Raw genomic sequence first — 16,226 nt, forward strand, 5'->3', positions numbered from 1 at the left:
TTTTAAGAACAATCTATTTTCTTCAAACTCTTAAGAACTATTGTATTTTCAAAACAATGTACAAATATCTCCTCCTGTGTCTGACAAATGTCATATATGGAAACAATTGTGCTGGAGGCACTTCAACATCCAGTATCTGAGAGCAATCTGTTTCTGTGCAATTAATAATTACCTTGCCAACCGGGTTGCAGAATAATTAATTTTTCTATCATGAATTCAACAATAGGAGATTTCTTTATTGACTTTCTGCTTTAAAGATGCTTGAAAAGGATTGTTAATTGTCAGCACATCTCAGATCTGAATTTTCTCTTCTAGAGATGATCTAGCAATTCTCTGAGCCAATGGAACACTACACTGCAAGGGAGCTGTGCGCTAATCTTTGTCAATTAATGGGGATCGCTTTACTCGGTTTTTTTGTTCTTCTTTCCTTTGTTTTCATATCTCCCTATGTTAGAATCATAGAATCAGAGAATGATAGAGAATGGGAGGGCCCTGTGGATGTCATCTAGTCCAATGCCTTGCTCAAAGCAGGGTGAATTTAGGTCAGGTTGTTTAGGGCTTTTTCCGGTCAAGTTCTGAGTATTTCACAACTTCTTGGAAGCTTGTTCCTACATTTAAATATACGGATTATGACTTCTTTTCCACTTTGTGCTTACCAGGGTACTGTGGTACCATGATCATTGAAGATGAGGATGCTGCAATTGGTTTGACACTTGACGATACTAAGCCTGATGGCAGCTTTCCTGCCATAATAGGGTAAGAGACAAAGAAGGTGTCTAGTTAATGCCTTAGAGGCAACAATTGAAACAGAAAACCTGCTGCTTTTGAAAGGAAGTACTTTAAAATAGTTAAAGGGTTGAGTTTCTCAGTGTGTGGTGAATATGTTCTATGAACTTTACTTCCAAAAAAATTTTCCCTACGATTTAATTGCTAATTTAAAAAAATGAAATTCTGGTTTTCTTCTCTTTTTCTCACTGTCATCTTTTGCCTTTTTGTGTGGCAAAATACAAAATTGGAGAAGAGGAAAGGAAGCAGAAGAAAAAAGGGAGTGATTGCAGAAATGTAAAGTTTTCTCCAAATACTTTGGCTCCCCCAAATCTTCCAGTTCTTTAAATGAAAATTTGTTTTCTAGAATTATATTTTGTTTTGTTTTTTTAAACAGCCAGAGAGTATGATCAGTCTTAGAAAGTTTTTTTAACAATAATTTCCAGTTCAATCCCAGGCTTCACCTCTCGTTGTTATATGTCTGCACGCACTGCTGTATAAAATTAAGGTCATTGGGAAACAGCTCATACAAATGTTCTAACCTGAATCTCAGAGTGGTTCCTTCCACAGCAAGTCATATAACATTATGCAGAGAGGTGAAATCGATATTTTGGATGGAGACCCAAAAGCTAATACTATGAATCACAAGCATCTCATAATAAGCTGTTGGCATTTTAAATAATGCAGGAAATGTAGTAACATAATGGAAGTAAATTGTTTGTGTTCTTCCTTTTTTTACAGCTTCATTCTTGCTCGGAAGTGTAGAAGACTGACAGGTCTCACAAAAGAAGAAAGGTAAGTACAAACGCTGGAGATCCTCATGGAATCCGAGTCAAACTTTTGTTATAAATGACCAGAGCAGGGAAAAAAATGCCCCATTTTGAAGCAAGTTGTCTGTACCTTTGCAACAGTAGGAGGACATGTCACTTTAAGGAAGAAGATCTCTTATTTGTTCTTGAATGAAGGCCCCACAGAATTCCCACAAACAGGCAGCAGATGTGGTAACTAGCCCCTGCCCTCTGGATGCTCTCAGGTCCTCGTTCTCATTTTCCAGCAGGGCTGCTCTGCTTATGTGACTTTGGCAAAAGAACTGCTCTAAGCTGCTGACTGTGAAAGTAGTGTAGATCATCTGCTGCCCTCACTAGAAAGCATCCAGGGCCAGCCTCATCCCTCCCCACTGCTACCCCTCTGGCTTATTGCAAGTGCACTGAGCTCTTTGAAAGCTTGTCAGAAGGGACAGGTTTGGCCCCTGTGCTTCATTTTTTTTCTAACAACCCTGGAGGGTCCTTTCAGTGTCTGAAACTTAGTGCAACCTTGGGGCTGCTGTAGCTGCCATGAACAAGACCTCTGCATCGTGAAGGGGTCAAAAAGCTGCCTCCAGCTCTCTACCCTCAGTTATGGGAAAAAATGCCCTTCAGGCATAGATGAAGGTCTTTTTTACTGTCTTGTTGAAACAAATCTCTGCATACGGTAGTGCTCTTTTGTTTATTACTAAAATAGAATTTACAAAGTAATGAGTTTTTTTCTATCACACTGATTCACAGTATCTGATCAAATTAAAGCTACAAGTAGAGAATGTGGATACGAAGAGAGCTTTATTTTTGACATGGAGAAAATACATTTGTTTTTAAAGCATGCCACAAGGAATCTTGCATCCAAGTAAACATTTTTACAGTAATAGCTAGCCTAACTAGGGAAGATGTAGTCATACCAGATTAGCTTTGCAGGTAGTCTAGCAGTCTGTGGATAATGGGTCTAAATGGGGTTGTTAATGTCCCAGTCTTTTCAAATGACAGCCCGGTATCACAGAGCACTTTTAATTTTGGCAGGAATGGACAAGGCAGCCTTCTCCTCAGCACTCAGGCTTTGAGATAGACCCCCAGCAGGTGACTGACAATAAAACTAGTGTAGGTATTCTGAAATCCAGTGTGCCCAGCATTTTAAGCCATCGTAAACACCAAATGGTGTCTTATGCTGTGTGTCAATACACTATGTACAACTGAGCATTTGCAGTTTTTGAGAACAGCTTCTCTTTCTGTGAAATGAAGGGCTGTCCTGGCTATTTGCAAAGCACCATGAAGGAAAAGTTGCTTTCCCCCTGGGCGTTAAAAGCATTAGCACAATTATCTGACTCTGCTGCTGCCTATGGCCAAGTTTTAAACAGCAGGATTTTGAACTCTTGTCTTTTGAGGAATAAACCTTAGACTAGGAAGGACTTTGCTTTGGTAAAGAATGAGGTACCCTGGTGCAGGGGGCAGGGGCGCCTCTTGCTCCCAAAGTCCTGCTCACAGTCAGCCAAGGCAGGTACTCACGGGGCTGCATTGCAGCTCCTCCCCTGCACATGAGCACAAGTCTCCTTCCAGTGGAAACTGGGGTCCAGGAGAAGGCAGAGCGCAAACCTGGACCTTCTCCCAGTGTACACTCAGGGTGCAACCAGTTTATGTTGTTTAGATGGGGGGTATGGAGTTTGCAGGGAGGGATCTCTTCTGAGGACGGGCTTCTTGTGGCACCCTACAGAGGATGCATCTCGCTGAGATGCTACGCTCGCCTATCAACACAAGCTGGGCTCTCCCTTTATCTTGTTGATGACAGAGTAAGGTTTTCAGTAATCCTTGGATATGAAGAGTAGGATGTAGAGTCCATGGCAGCTATCCTAAATCATGGCAGGGAACAGCAGTTGTGGGAGGGGATGGAAACCGTTTTACAGCCTAAGCCAGACCGAAGGGAGTAAAACTCACTGCTGCCTTTCAGCTGGTCTTCCCAGGCCAGGTGCCAATGAGTAATTCCAGTGGTTAGATTGTGCCTTACCTTTCACAGCTGTGCAACGAAGGTGATGGCGTCACACACAGCTGTGGAATAAGAGACCAGGGAGAAGAGCTGAGTGTCTGCATGTGCACTTCTTCCACACTGGGTGCAGTGTAACTCTCAACAGGACCCTACCTAGGTAGCTCCAGGCATAACATTCCTCTTATTTAGTGCTGGTGGCAATTTCACAGCTGAGCCCCAAGCCAAGAAATAAGTATTTTACTCACTGCATATTCTATGTGTTCCATGCTAGCATTAGCCATAAATCCATAAATAAGTATTTATTTAAACTGTTCTAGGACAAAAAGTGCAGATGTTGCAGAAAGACCAGCGCATCTGCAAGGATTGCTCTTATTAGGTGGAATGTTCTCAGTGGTAGCTTACTGTTGGTATGATTTGATCCTTTAGAAACTGCATTTCTCTGGGTTTTTTTCTGTCAAGTAATACCTTATTATTGATGAATAATTCCTTCCAAGGTCGAAATTTCTTAAGAGTCTGAAGATTCCCTTGACCTGAAGCTTAATACTTTCTTTTGCACAGCTGTCTTAAACTAACTTCATCTGTATTTGCAGTGTAGTTAGCAAACAGCGGTGAACTTGCACCTTCCTGGAGCCCTGCAGTTGGCTGTACATGAGAATCCCTACCAGCCTCTGGTATGCCATTTCCAGGCTCCCTGAAGGGTCTGCAAGTCACCTGTGAAAAAGGGGCAGGGCACAGGCAGATCTAGAGGGGTCCTTCTTATCCCTCTCATGGTTCTGGGAGGAGCAGAGACAGATGGGTCCCAAGGTGATAACTCGCTTTTCTGTGGAGTCCTGTGGTGTTACTGACCTACACTGAAAGCAGGAGCTGGTCGGCATTTGTAAGAGGTGTTGGGCAGACCTCGGCAGAGGCTTTGCTGGATCATGCTGTTAAAATGGCTTTATTCTGTTCAGACACTGGGTAGGTGCTGGTGGTCTGCAGGGCACACTGGTCACCACACTTGGGGGGAAAGAGATGGAGGAAATGATGCCTTTTGTTATAGCTGTTGCTGGATTCATGTCACCCCCTGACTGCAGAGGGGTGTTTATATATAGATCCTGCAGCTCTCTGAGCCCTCCTGGCCAGTCGCTGCATCACCATGCATTTCTGCTTCGGAGCAGGCTGACCCTTGTCCTCCACCCCAGGGTACAAGGAAGGGGCTGCTTCCTTTCCCTCTTGCTGCTGCTGGGCTTGACACCTGCCAGCAGCAAAACCACCCCAGGGCCACAGCTCTTCCTGAACTGTAGGAGCCTTCACTTTCCTGCTCAAGCCCTAGTCTGCACAGGAGGACACCTTCTTCAAGGCCCTTCAGGTTCTCCTGGGTTTTTTTCTCTTTGTCCCCTTTCTATAGCATTCTTTGTGTTCAGCTGCTGATGGGTATAGCTGGGCTCCTGTATAGCTGGGTTGCTTCATACAGCAGTATAGATATGGCTTCCTCATGTGCTTATATAGCTGCAAGTGTAGCCCATACAGTTGCAGAGCTGGGACTGCTGTATTTCTGTGCCCAGCATGGCTTTCTGTGGAGCACAGGATTTGCTTCCAGAAGTAAACATCTTTCCAGTGTTGTGTTTGCATGTTTGTTTTTCAGAATTGTAAACTATTATTTCATCTTGATCTTCTTGTGTTTGGGAATTGGTGCAGTGCAGCTCACAGTAAACAGTAAGACCCAAAAGCTTGTAGGAACAAATTTAATTGCACTTGCGGTTTGCTACAGAATGAAGTATATTTATGGATTTATAGGCTCATAAACTGAAGCAAGAGGAAATTTTATAGATACAGAAATAAAGTACTGATTCCCTGAGAGCCTCAGGCTATCAATACCTGCATCTTTGTAGGAACAAACCATAAGTTAGACTATATGCCAAGACAAAAAAGTGCAATGCCCTACTACTTTCTTTTCCTGACAGCCTAGAGAACCTTTGGATAATATATGAATTTAGGCTGCTAGAGATATCTTAAGGGAACAGCTTGCGTATCTGCTGGTAAAACAAGCACTTACGCAGCACGGGAGTTTGAGTGATATATTTCTAGTGATCCAGAGGCTGAGCAATTAGGATAGATGCCAAAAAGCTGGAACCTCGAGTTCAAGCAGGTATCAATACTGGTTCTCTTGAAACTAGGACATATTAGAGGTGGTTTGTTTTCTCTTTCCTTACACAGAAATCTTCTGTTGCTTTTCTCTTGCAGGAAAACAAGGCTGTGTGAGCTCTATGCAAAGGTTCTAGGATCAGAGGAAGCTTTACATGTAAGCACAAAATCTAAACCACGTTGTCTCTTGTCAGACTTGTTGAGCTGGGGAAGGGCAGAATGAAACTGGAATGCAGCAGTGCTCCAGCACAGCGCTGCATAGCGTTTTGGAAAAGGTACCTGCTACAGGAGCGCTTGCTGCCCTCTGTAGAGGAGTGGAGAGAATGTTATGTCAAGTCTTGGGTTGTGTTTGATAGTGAGGATAAGAATGAGCTCATGAAACAGCTAAAAGGCAGACATGTTCTTGTCCAGCTTCGTGGGTGGCATTTGCAGTGCTTACCACTATACATCTCAACTGTTTTCCGATGCGACGGGCTTGCCTTTCCCTCTCAGTCTATGTTGAGCATAACATTTCTTCTCTCTTACTAGTTGCCAAGATCCATTGCTGCATGTGTTTTTCTTTTTGCCTTTCCCTTGCCTTCTCTTCCCTGTAATGGTAAATAACTGATAGGATTTGTGTGATCTCACACTTAGTTTATGTGATCAATACCCTTTATCATTGAAGTGCAATTATACATGAGTTAAAAGTTGTAGACACCAATCTCAAGATTGCATCATTTTAAACACAATGATACTGTATGCAGAACTGTGCAAGTGCCATACTTTGCGTTTTTAACAGTATATATTTGTATCCAGTGTACATATTACAGATATTATACCTGTGTACACCAGAGGTTAATTTTACTTTACATGGCTCAAAGCATAAATTTACATTGACAGATTAAGAGGATTATGTTCTACAGTGGCCAGATTAGCTAGTTTTTTTAAAAATAGCTAGCAGTGTCTAAAATTAAGGCTTATTGTGTCGGATCCATGCTGCATTAAGAGACTTGTTAAATGTGCTCGTCTTGTCAGATGTTGACATGCAACAAATCATAAGCTATTCTTCTCTGCTGTCTCCTCAGTTCTTTTATCAGCTTCCTTGGGACTTTGTCCTTTCCTTGAGTGAATTAATATCTGTTTTACAGCCAGTGCATTATGAAGAGAAGAACTGGTGTGAAGAGCAGTATTCTGGGGGCTGCTACACAGCCTACTTCCCACCAGGCATAATGACTCAGTATGGAAGGTACAGTATCTATTTATAGTGAGCTTCAGAGTAGTAAGATAAGAGCAAGTTAATAAATATCCTCAGAAAGGGTCATAAATCCTTTGTCACTGTTCACTTTATACCTTTAAGATCACTAGGCAATATTTTAAAGAGATATTATAAACTTCCACTTGTCTCAGTTGGGCTTTATGATGGATGAGTATAGTATCACTAGGGGGTTTTATTCACTTTTGTTATTCGATGAATACAGCTCACTAAGTTCTTAGAAGGGAGCTGGGAAGTGTTCACAGTCTGTTTACAAAACTGGTATTGGGTATTTGAGATCAGTGTTACCATTTCTGGCAGATCTTTAGCTGTTTTTTTATAAATACTGGCAGAGAGTTAATTCCTGCCAACACTGACAGTAATGAGTGATTTCTTTGGACTATTCCTTTCCTCTTAGCAGTCAAGGCTTAATATAGTAATCAGTGTGCCATTGTATACGGTCCTTTCCAACATAAATTTTTGCATGAAGATAAGATTTACCAAAAATAAAAAGGCTTGCTGGTCAGACCAGTGATTGCATTCAGATACGTAGTTTTTAATGTGGTAGCATAGCCCTACTTTTGAAGTATAAGTTTTCACAATTCAAAAAGAACCTGGAGCAATAAAGCAGTTGTAATGAAGAGCATATGGAGGCCTTAGTATTTAAAGTAATTTTAATGATAATTATTGCAAATCCTTTTTTAATTTGCTTGTTACTTTGGATATCATGGGGATATACTTCAGAATGCTACACTGTGCCAGTTATGCCTAGCATTGGTATTTATGACACTGGCTGAAATTGTGAGATAGAGTAAGTCTGATCTCAAACTAATCGTCCTTTACACCTATGAGCAGTGTAAATGTTTAGAAAAGATGAACATTGGTGTGTTTACTGAAGAAATGATATGTAATGCAGACTCCCCGTCCAGCTCAACTCATCCAAAGTTACTATCTTTAAGTGCTTGCTGTTATTTAAAACACTTTTAAATCCTTGGGTTAATATTAGAATAAGTTATCTTTCCTGATATGGCTGATGTGACTTGCTGCTTGTCCCCCTCCAGGATTATTCGGCAGCCTGTTGGCAGGATCTATTTTGCTGGCACAGAGACAGCCACAGAGTGGAGTGGATACATGGAGGGGGCTGTACAGGCTGGAGAAAGAGCAGCCAGAGAGGTACAGATGCAAGCACAAAAAAGGGGGCACTGTTAAATATCCTGTGGAAAATGAAAGATCTTCTGGTTGGAGGTGAAATGGGAACTGATTGTTGACAGCTTCAGGTGTTCTGAAATCTTGATGGAAATCCCTGCAAAGGGGATAGACTTCAAAAAGGATGAAGGTTTTGCACTTAGACCTTGAATGCTTAGGAAGGGCTCTGGCTATTTCGTCAGTCTTCTCTGTTTCCAGGAATGAAATAATTTCTTCTTTAACAGAAATCCCAAATTCTCACCTAGTCATTTTTTCCCCCAAATGGGCACTTTGTTACTGTACTGGGAGATCATGGCTGCTAGCCTCACTAGGAACATCTCAGTTCTGCAGCTCTGCACACCAAGCCAGTCCCTTGCTCAACTGTTTCCATCAATACCATTGTCACAGCAATACACCATTGAGACAGCCTTACATGAAGTCATTAAACAAGGACTTAAACATTTTGCTTCTGAGAAAATGCCAAATCCTCAAGTATTTTCAGGAATGTTACAGTTTATGGAGTAGCAAAAGAAATTTCATCTTTGTTTTATGAGGTGAAGGGAACCTTGTGGCTAAAAACTACAGTCACGGAACAGAAATTGGCCTGGAAGGGATCTGGAGAGTTTGTCTAGCCCATACCCCTGTCCCAGAAGACAGGGATGAACTGTCCCTAAATTGTCCCATTTGTGAAGGTTATACCTAACCTGTTCCTGAAAACCTCCGAAGGTAGTGCTTCATGATCTCTCTAATGTAAGGACATTAAGGCAGAACCTCCACAGACCTCAGCAGAGAAGTTGGCAAGAGATCTTGACTGTTAAAAATGTTGATGTTTTCCTTCCCTCATTTAATTGTGAAAGGAAAATACGTTTAAAATCTAGTGCAAGGGTGTTTCTCACTCTCCTGTATTGAAAAGTTGATGGGGTCCATGAATCTTGTCTAGAATAAAACCTCATCGTAAAAGACGGCAAATCTTAAATCTACAAGTGCCTGGAATAGGAAAACATTAATATCACCACTTCCATTTTATTTTACTATAGAAGTTAATCTTGCTGTCTTTCATGACTATCATTTCAGATAATCTTTGCGATCCTACTGATCTCTGGTATCTTTGATACTTTGAATGGTTACTTTTCCATTGTGAAAGTTTTCTTTTTAGTCTTGCTTTTCTCTGGCTGAATGTGGTGGTCTGTTGTCACTCAAAGGATTCTGTTCCTCTTCCTACATCATGGTAAAATTTGCAAAACAAGCTACTCCTGGCTATGTAGCTTGGCCAATGCAGTAGCTGGTTTATGCGTGCCTCATTTTGCCATGAGTGTATACTTAACTCATAGTTAGATTCATATTACCCTGTTCCCGTGGGACTAGTCAAGTCCTGATATCTCGCATGGTCTAACTAAGCGTAGAGAGTTTTTTCTGTTATTGTTTCTATTTTCCACTAGGAGGAGCATCTTATTAAAGATCAGCCCTCCCCAGAAATGAGTTGTACAAAGGTCGAGTTTTCTTTTAAAATTTGAATACACAGTGATGTATGTGCTCAATTGTTATCTTCATCATGCCATTTTAAAACAAAAATTGAAGCGAGCTCTTCTTCCCTTTCAAAGACTAGAGAATGTTATTTATTTTCAGATACTGTTTGCTATGAGGAAAATCCCAGACAGTGAAATTTGGAAGCCAGAACCTGAATCAATTGTAAGTCTTTCTGTACATTAAATGGATTATTTTTTTTCTGTGGTTTTGTTGATGAGATAAGATTTTGTTGGCTGTTTTTATTTAAGGTCACTAAATCAAAGCCACAATAAACCTTCCCTTACTCACCAAAACTGCCCTTCCCTAAACAGGAAAATGATAGAAACTCAGAGAGGGCACCCATCTGACAACTCTGTAACATGGGATCAGAAAGAACTGCACTTTTTAACCAAGCTATGAATCCTTTCCATGTGTCTCTTCTTCTTCCCTTTAACTGAGCAGAAAATTTTGATACACTGTACTTCTTGATAACATGAACTGCTTCAACCCAGTTCTTTTTCTGCCACAAGAATCTTTTGATTTACATCCTGCCCCTCACAGTGGCGATCTTGTTATGTTGATAACGGCTGCTCTCCCCGCAGGATGTTCCAGCTTTGCCCATCACTACAACCTTCTGGGAGAGGAACTTGCCATCTGTGCCTGGACTGCTAAAGCTGATTGGATTTTCCACTTTCTTCACCTCTGTGGCTGCAGCTGGGTTATTTGCCTACAAAAAGGGACTTCTAGTTCAAAACTGAAAAAGGTGCCAACGCAAAGCCTCACACTTGAGCGTTTTTCTTTTTTTCGGAGGTTTTTTTGGCATGTACTTCCCTGTCTCCAAAATCGGATCAGGACTGGGGAAGAGGAGAAAACAGTAGAGGGAAGAGGCTGGAGGGGAGGGGTAAAGGAAAGGGATCCATATTGAAAAAGAACCCCTTGAATCCAGGCCTACTTCTGGCAGTAACTTTTTGGTTGTTGAATTTCTAGGATACCCTGCCAAGCGTTATCACCTTGAGGTTTTTATCCAGATCTCAGAACAGAAGTGACAAAATACCTCTATAAAGCCTGTTCTGATGAGGTTTTCAGTTGGTTTTACACTTATATCTGAACCAGACCCTGAACACCAAGTCTTCACAGGCACTTCCATCTCTAGCTGTAAACAAAGGATTTCTGCCTTCCTGTGTGGTAGACTGAGAAAAGAAACGCATAGCTTAAAGAATAATTAACTAGTTTGTGCAAATTGCTGGTGAGGATCTTTTTAGTGTTTTTATTTTTCACCCAGATGTCCAGAGCTCAGGCAGCATCTAAGGCACAAGTCAGGCTACATTTATCCATCCAAACTATGCAAGCGTGGCCATAGGTTGTTGGCATTTCCAGTGGATATTTGTCCTACAGTGAGTTAAAGGACAATTTTTTTACTGCCTTGGGCAATGTGGTTGATTTTCAGGCTCCCCAGCTGTGTTCACACTGCCTGGAACGACCGACCTCGTGTGCCCCAGTCGAGTCTGTCCCTGTGCGGGATCAGATCTCCTCTGCCTAGAAAACTGGCAGGCTCCAGACTATAGCTGATCTGTACAGCACTATGGCAGAGCAGGCTGTTGGGCCTGAGTGTGAATGGGGAACCTTGTGCTAATGTACAGACGCAACTTTTTGAACCTTTTTCACCCTGTCTGACATCTCTTTGCCTCCAGGGTCCTCTTTTAGCTCCCTAAGTTGCTGCAAGATAGCAAGAGAACAAATTAACCTCTGCCTACCCCAGGAAGTTGTAAAGCCATCCATAAAAAACTCTTACATATTTTTTCTTATCTCCTTCCTTTTTTTCCATCTACTTTAAATTTATACTTTGAATACCTTGAGGCTGTCTCTTGCCTGGTAGGGCACAATGGGCTTGAAAATGTAGCGATAGCATTAAAAAAACAAACAAAACAAAACAAAAAACCCAACTGCCCCCCCAACATTTGCTTCATGCTGAACACAGCGTAGCTGATTGAGCTTCAGTCTCTCCTAACAACCATATTGATGGGATTAGTACTTCCACTTCTGCCTGCTGTGCTGTGTTGTACTGACTGTGCTCTTTTGGTAACTAATCAAGGATCTAACTGATAGAGAGATCAAAGAGAACCATGGATAAGAGTCTTGTCACATGCAAGTGCTTCTGCCCTCCCTAGCTTGGTACCTCTCAAACAATGTAAAAAAAAGAAAAGAAAAAAAGAAGAGGGGGAAAGAAACAAAAAACCCCAACCACCAAAACCTTAGGTGCCTACCTGTCAACACAACGGTACCTTGTTCTAGGTATTTCTGCACAACACAAAACAGGAAGACACGGGTATAACTGAGAACAGGATTTGGTGCACATGAAGTTTGAGATGTCTGGAATTTTTCTGAGCCTGTTTGCTGCACTCCTCCCTTCAATCCGTGCCAATTTATATGTAAAAAAATTACATTGCAGTAAAAAGCCGTGGAGGGAAGTATAATAATATATTCTGCAACTAGTGTGAGCAGACGGTAGAGGAACTGTATCACCAGTCTCAGGCAGACTTTTTGGGCTAGCATCTGATCTTGCTTGTGCAGAGTAGTACTTCATTCTCCAAATAGTCCCATGGAAATCCACTGAACTACTTATAAAGCTGTAATATTTTGTGAGCAGTGCATCAGTTTCTGGCCCTTAGGTTACATTCTTTTTAACTTGATGTGCCAGTTAAAAGTCTTGTAGCAGCAGCTTGGATTTTATCACAAATGAATATCCTCATAACAGCCTTTTAACATGCATAGGGGAACTTTTCAGACATAAAGATCTTAAAGTCAGAAGAACAGTGCAGCAATGTACATATGGCCTCTCTCATTGTATCACACAGAGCACTAATTGGCTGGGACATTTGTCTACCACGGAGTGCTTCTACGTGGCTTTCTCTCCATGTGATTTATTTACTAAATGAATTAGGAACTGAAAGCTGAATCGGAACTGTGTAAGTTCAGAGCTTTTGCAACTCAGACAATTCTCAGGCCAGAAATACATATAGGAACCTAAATTTGGGAAGACATTTTTAAAGTCTTGGCCCAATATTTTTAAGTGCTAGACAGTGAATACATACTTAACATAGAAAGAAATGCTGCATTTGCAGATGATTTCTCTGCCAAAACTGCTTAGAATTCACGTCCTGCTTCTGCCCTAGAAATACTCTGCAGGTCTGTAAAAGGGGAGCAGATCCATGATACTAATGAGGATAAATTGGTTTTATTCATGTCCAAAATGTATCTCTCTCCTTTGCTCCTGAATCTGGCAGAGGTTTTTCCCAGTCTAACAAGAAAATCGTATGCCACAGGGGCAGAAAATCCAAGGAAAAACAGAATTGAGGTACAGTTAGAACTGAACTGAATCATAACCAAAGCTTTTCATGAGGTTGGTTAATTTAAAAAAAAAAAAAAAAAAAGTGTATATAGTTGTAAACCATTCTTATTCTTAGTTTCAAAGTGAAACAACAATGGGAAAAAAAAACCCCACAAATCATTTCTCATGTTATTCTGCCACAACTAAAAGTAGGTGTGACTTGAAATCTCAGATTAATTTTTGATCCCCTGAGATTTCTAGCCAAATCTGATGGAGCTGGGAGGTCTGAATTGCAACATCTGTATTAGCACTCAAAAGTCTTTGTCTTCTCCGGGCCAGACTGCCAAAGCATTAGGAATGCTCTCTTTGTCTTTACAGCGGTGTCTTGCTGTGGAGCTTATCGCCACTATGGGATTAAAAAGAAGGATTTGCTGCTGTTTTCTCAACATCTTCTACATAAAAGGAATATGTGGCACTTTGTGCATGTGTGTGCCAGTGTGATGAGAAAGTTGACTAATGTAGGTAGAGAATCAAGTTGCTTCCCCACAGGTAGAGGGGACTGTTAGCACTGGCCTACGTTTTTAAAATTCCTTTGTGCCAACCCTTTAAAGAGAGGAATGAAGTCTGGTTTAAGGGGTAACCAGTCATGCTATATTCTTAATTTATTAACACATTTGATGAGAAATCTGCTATCATGAAAGTTCCAGCAGTTTACCAGATTTGTAAAATGTATTATAGGAACAACCATGGAAATAATTGTATTTGTCTCTTATGAACCGATTTGTGTTATCACGCGTATTTTGTAAGGCTCTTAAGAGTTTGAAAAAAAAAAAAAAGGTTTACTTGCTTGTACACTGTTCTGATAGCAACTGTATATTGCAGAGGATGTCAGGTCATGGCATGAAAATCTGTGTTAACCAAAGTACTTGAAAGCTAATTGTATAAACTACTCAACAATAACAAGGAAGTGAGCAATGTGAGGGAGCCCCTTGTCTTTCCTTTAACTAGTGTATTTTTTTTTTTCTCATTGCAGATCTTGATTCCAAATAGCACATCTGCTGTCAGTACAACAAAGACATTAAAGACAATGAAGTATATGTCTGAGCAATGTCCATCACTGAAACTCAAGGCCTGGAGGAGAAGCTAGGGACTTCTATTAAAGTAATCTTCCTGTCCCCTCAGTGGGACTATTGTTTCACAGAAGTGCAGAAATTTTAAGATTTTTTTTTTTTTTGAGACATGAAGAATATTGTTGAGGAAGAAGGAATTGTATGTCCTCCAAAAGTACTCGGATGCAAAAGGGAGCCAGGATTAAATGACAACAGATCTGCCACTGCTCTCAGGCAAGAAGCAAACCCACTTAAATTGCAGATTACAAACGCTCACAAATAAACCTGACGTGCGTTTAAATGGACTAACATTCCCTCTCCCATCTCCACCACCTTAAGATCACCTTGATCTTACAATCTGTTCTTCAATAGAGATAAAAATGAGATGGCCAAAGCAGTCTTGCTTTCAAAGTATCTTTACAGTCAAATCGTTTAGGCGTTGTCATAGACTGCCGCTTATAGCGTGTCTCCTGTGGTCATGTACAGGTCAGTGTTCAGTGATGCCTGCCTCTGTGTTTTGGGAAAAAAGAGTGACTTCACTTTGCAGGAATATATATGCTGTGTGTGTGATGAATTTGTGCCTTTTATAACTGTAGCATTTTCTCAAGTGCCTCTGTGGTGACTGTCTCCCTTGGTTTCCTTCTTAAGTTCCCTTTTCAATAGGCTCTGCAGGTATTTTTATCTGACAGTTGTGAACTTTTTTTAACCTTAATTAGAATCAATAAATATTGTCATGTCACATTTACTGTTTAAGGCTTTTCTTTTGTGGAAGCCCCTTTTGACATGGTTGTGATGGTAGGTATTACTTAGTAACACAACATTTTGCATTTCATACTGAAGCCAATGAGGTATCTTCAGCTTTTCTCAGTAAAGAAAGCTCTGTAAAGAAGGAGAGAAGGATAAAAAAACTGAACAAACCCCAAATAAGCCAAAAAACCCTCCAGCCCCCCAGAAAAACAAACACCAAAACTGTCAAACTACATTTGGCAATAATTCTTCCTAACATATAGATGATCAACTGTCCTACACTTAAGAATTAGTTTTTATTGCTGTAGGTGGATTTGGAGTATCCCCATCATGAACATACCTCTCTCACAGCACCTTGTTTACCAGAACACGTATGGACAGGGGCACGTTTCATAGCTGCTTATAAGAGTCAAGGGCAGGTGGTATGTGGCTGTAACTGAACATGGGAAGAAACAGACCTGGTATCAAATACTGTGTTGTGTAAACATAAAAAACCTGGAAGAAAAGAGAGACAAAAATCACTGGCTTAATTTCATCCAGCAGCTCAGTGTCGGTGCTAGAGAGATAATGTAACTGAAAAACAAATTTGGCCTTGGGAAGGGACCTGTGTTCCACAAACTCGTAGTCTATGAATACTGGAAAAAGCATAACCATCCATGTGAAAAATATGTCAAAAGCATGCAGCGCTCTTTGTATAGGCTTAACTTTCAGTATTACTTACAAGTTATAAAGGAACACAAATACCATGAAAGCAAATATCCTCATCTAATCCTTTGTATGCTCTATAAAGCATCTGTCCCCTAAGAAACGTACGGGAACCAGCAATGCATTTCACAGGCCCTCAAAGCCGCTCTCAAATGGTTATAATTCAAACATTGCTGCCTTGGGTCAGGTTTGAACTACCTCTTTAACCCTTTGTTCAGACATATCCTGTGGCATCCCAAAGGAGGTAGTGAAATGGTGGTATTATTAGTATTATTAATAATAATGATAATAATAATAATATTTTACTTATTTATTTACAAAGCTTTCGGTGTGCATGTCAAAGAGACTGTGTCAGCCAGGGGGCACTTCATTATTTCCAGCAGTCCAGCATCCAGAAAATTAATTTGGACAGATTAATACAGAAGAAATGCATTTTGTATGACATTATAGAAGATACTAATATGATTTCCTGAGAAACCAATTAGAAATCCCACTCATTGTTTAGGAGAGGATAGGGCATGTTTGCAAATTATTTGGCTAAATCATACAAAACTCACTTCTAGTATGAGAACTGAGGATCATTTTTTCCTCTCATTTTGTATAATTATACCAATCTACTCATCTGAAGCAAATCCAGACATGTTTGAGGGACTGACAAGTTTTGTCTTCTGGCTCAAGGCAGGATAAGTTCCCCTTGGGCCTGTAGAGTTGCCTCAGAAAAAAAGCATCCGAGACTGAA

At 40.7% G+C, this 16,226-nt stretch overlaps 1 protein-coding gene across 1 annotated transcript in view; it reads left to right on the plus strand.

The window, feature by feature from the left end:
- The window catches only part of LOC104035466 (amine oxidase [flavin-containing] B), a 58,459-nt gene extending 48,103 nt beyond the window's left edge, over positions 1-10,356 (plus strand). Inside the window, exons 9-15 of the mRNA XM_075714437.1 lie at positions 660-756; positions 1,507-1,560; positions 5,776-5,833; positions 6,804-6,901; positions 7,969-8,080; positions 9,719-9,781; positions 10,201-10,356. Of these exons, the coding sequence (XP_075570552.1) occupies positions 660-756; positions 1,507-1,560; positions 5,776-5,833; positions 6,804-6,901; positions 7,969-8,080; positions 9,719-9,781; positions 10,201-10,356 (638 nt within the window). The remainder of the gene's footprint in view (positions 1-659; positions 757-1,506; positions 1,561-5,775; positions 5,834-6,803; positions 6,902-7,968; positions 8,081-9,718; positions 9,782-10,200) is intronic.
- The last annotated feature ends 5,870 nt before the right edge of the window (positions 10,357-16,226 follow it).

The sequence above is a fragment of the Pelecanus crispus genome, chromosome 1 (genome assembly GCF_030463565.1).
Source record: "Pelecanus crispus isolate bPelCri1 chromosome 1, bPelCri1.pri, whole genome shotgun sequence".
Classification (NCBI taxonomy): Eukaryota; Metazoa; Chordata; class Aves; order Pelecaniformes; family Pelecanidae; genus Pelecanus; species Pelecanus crispus.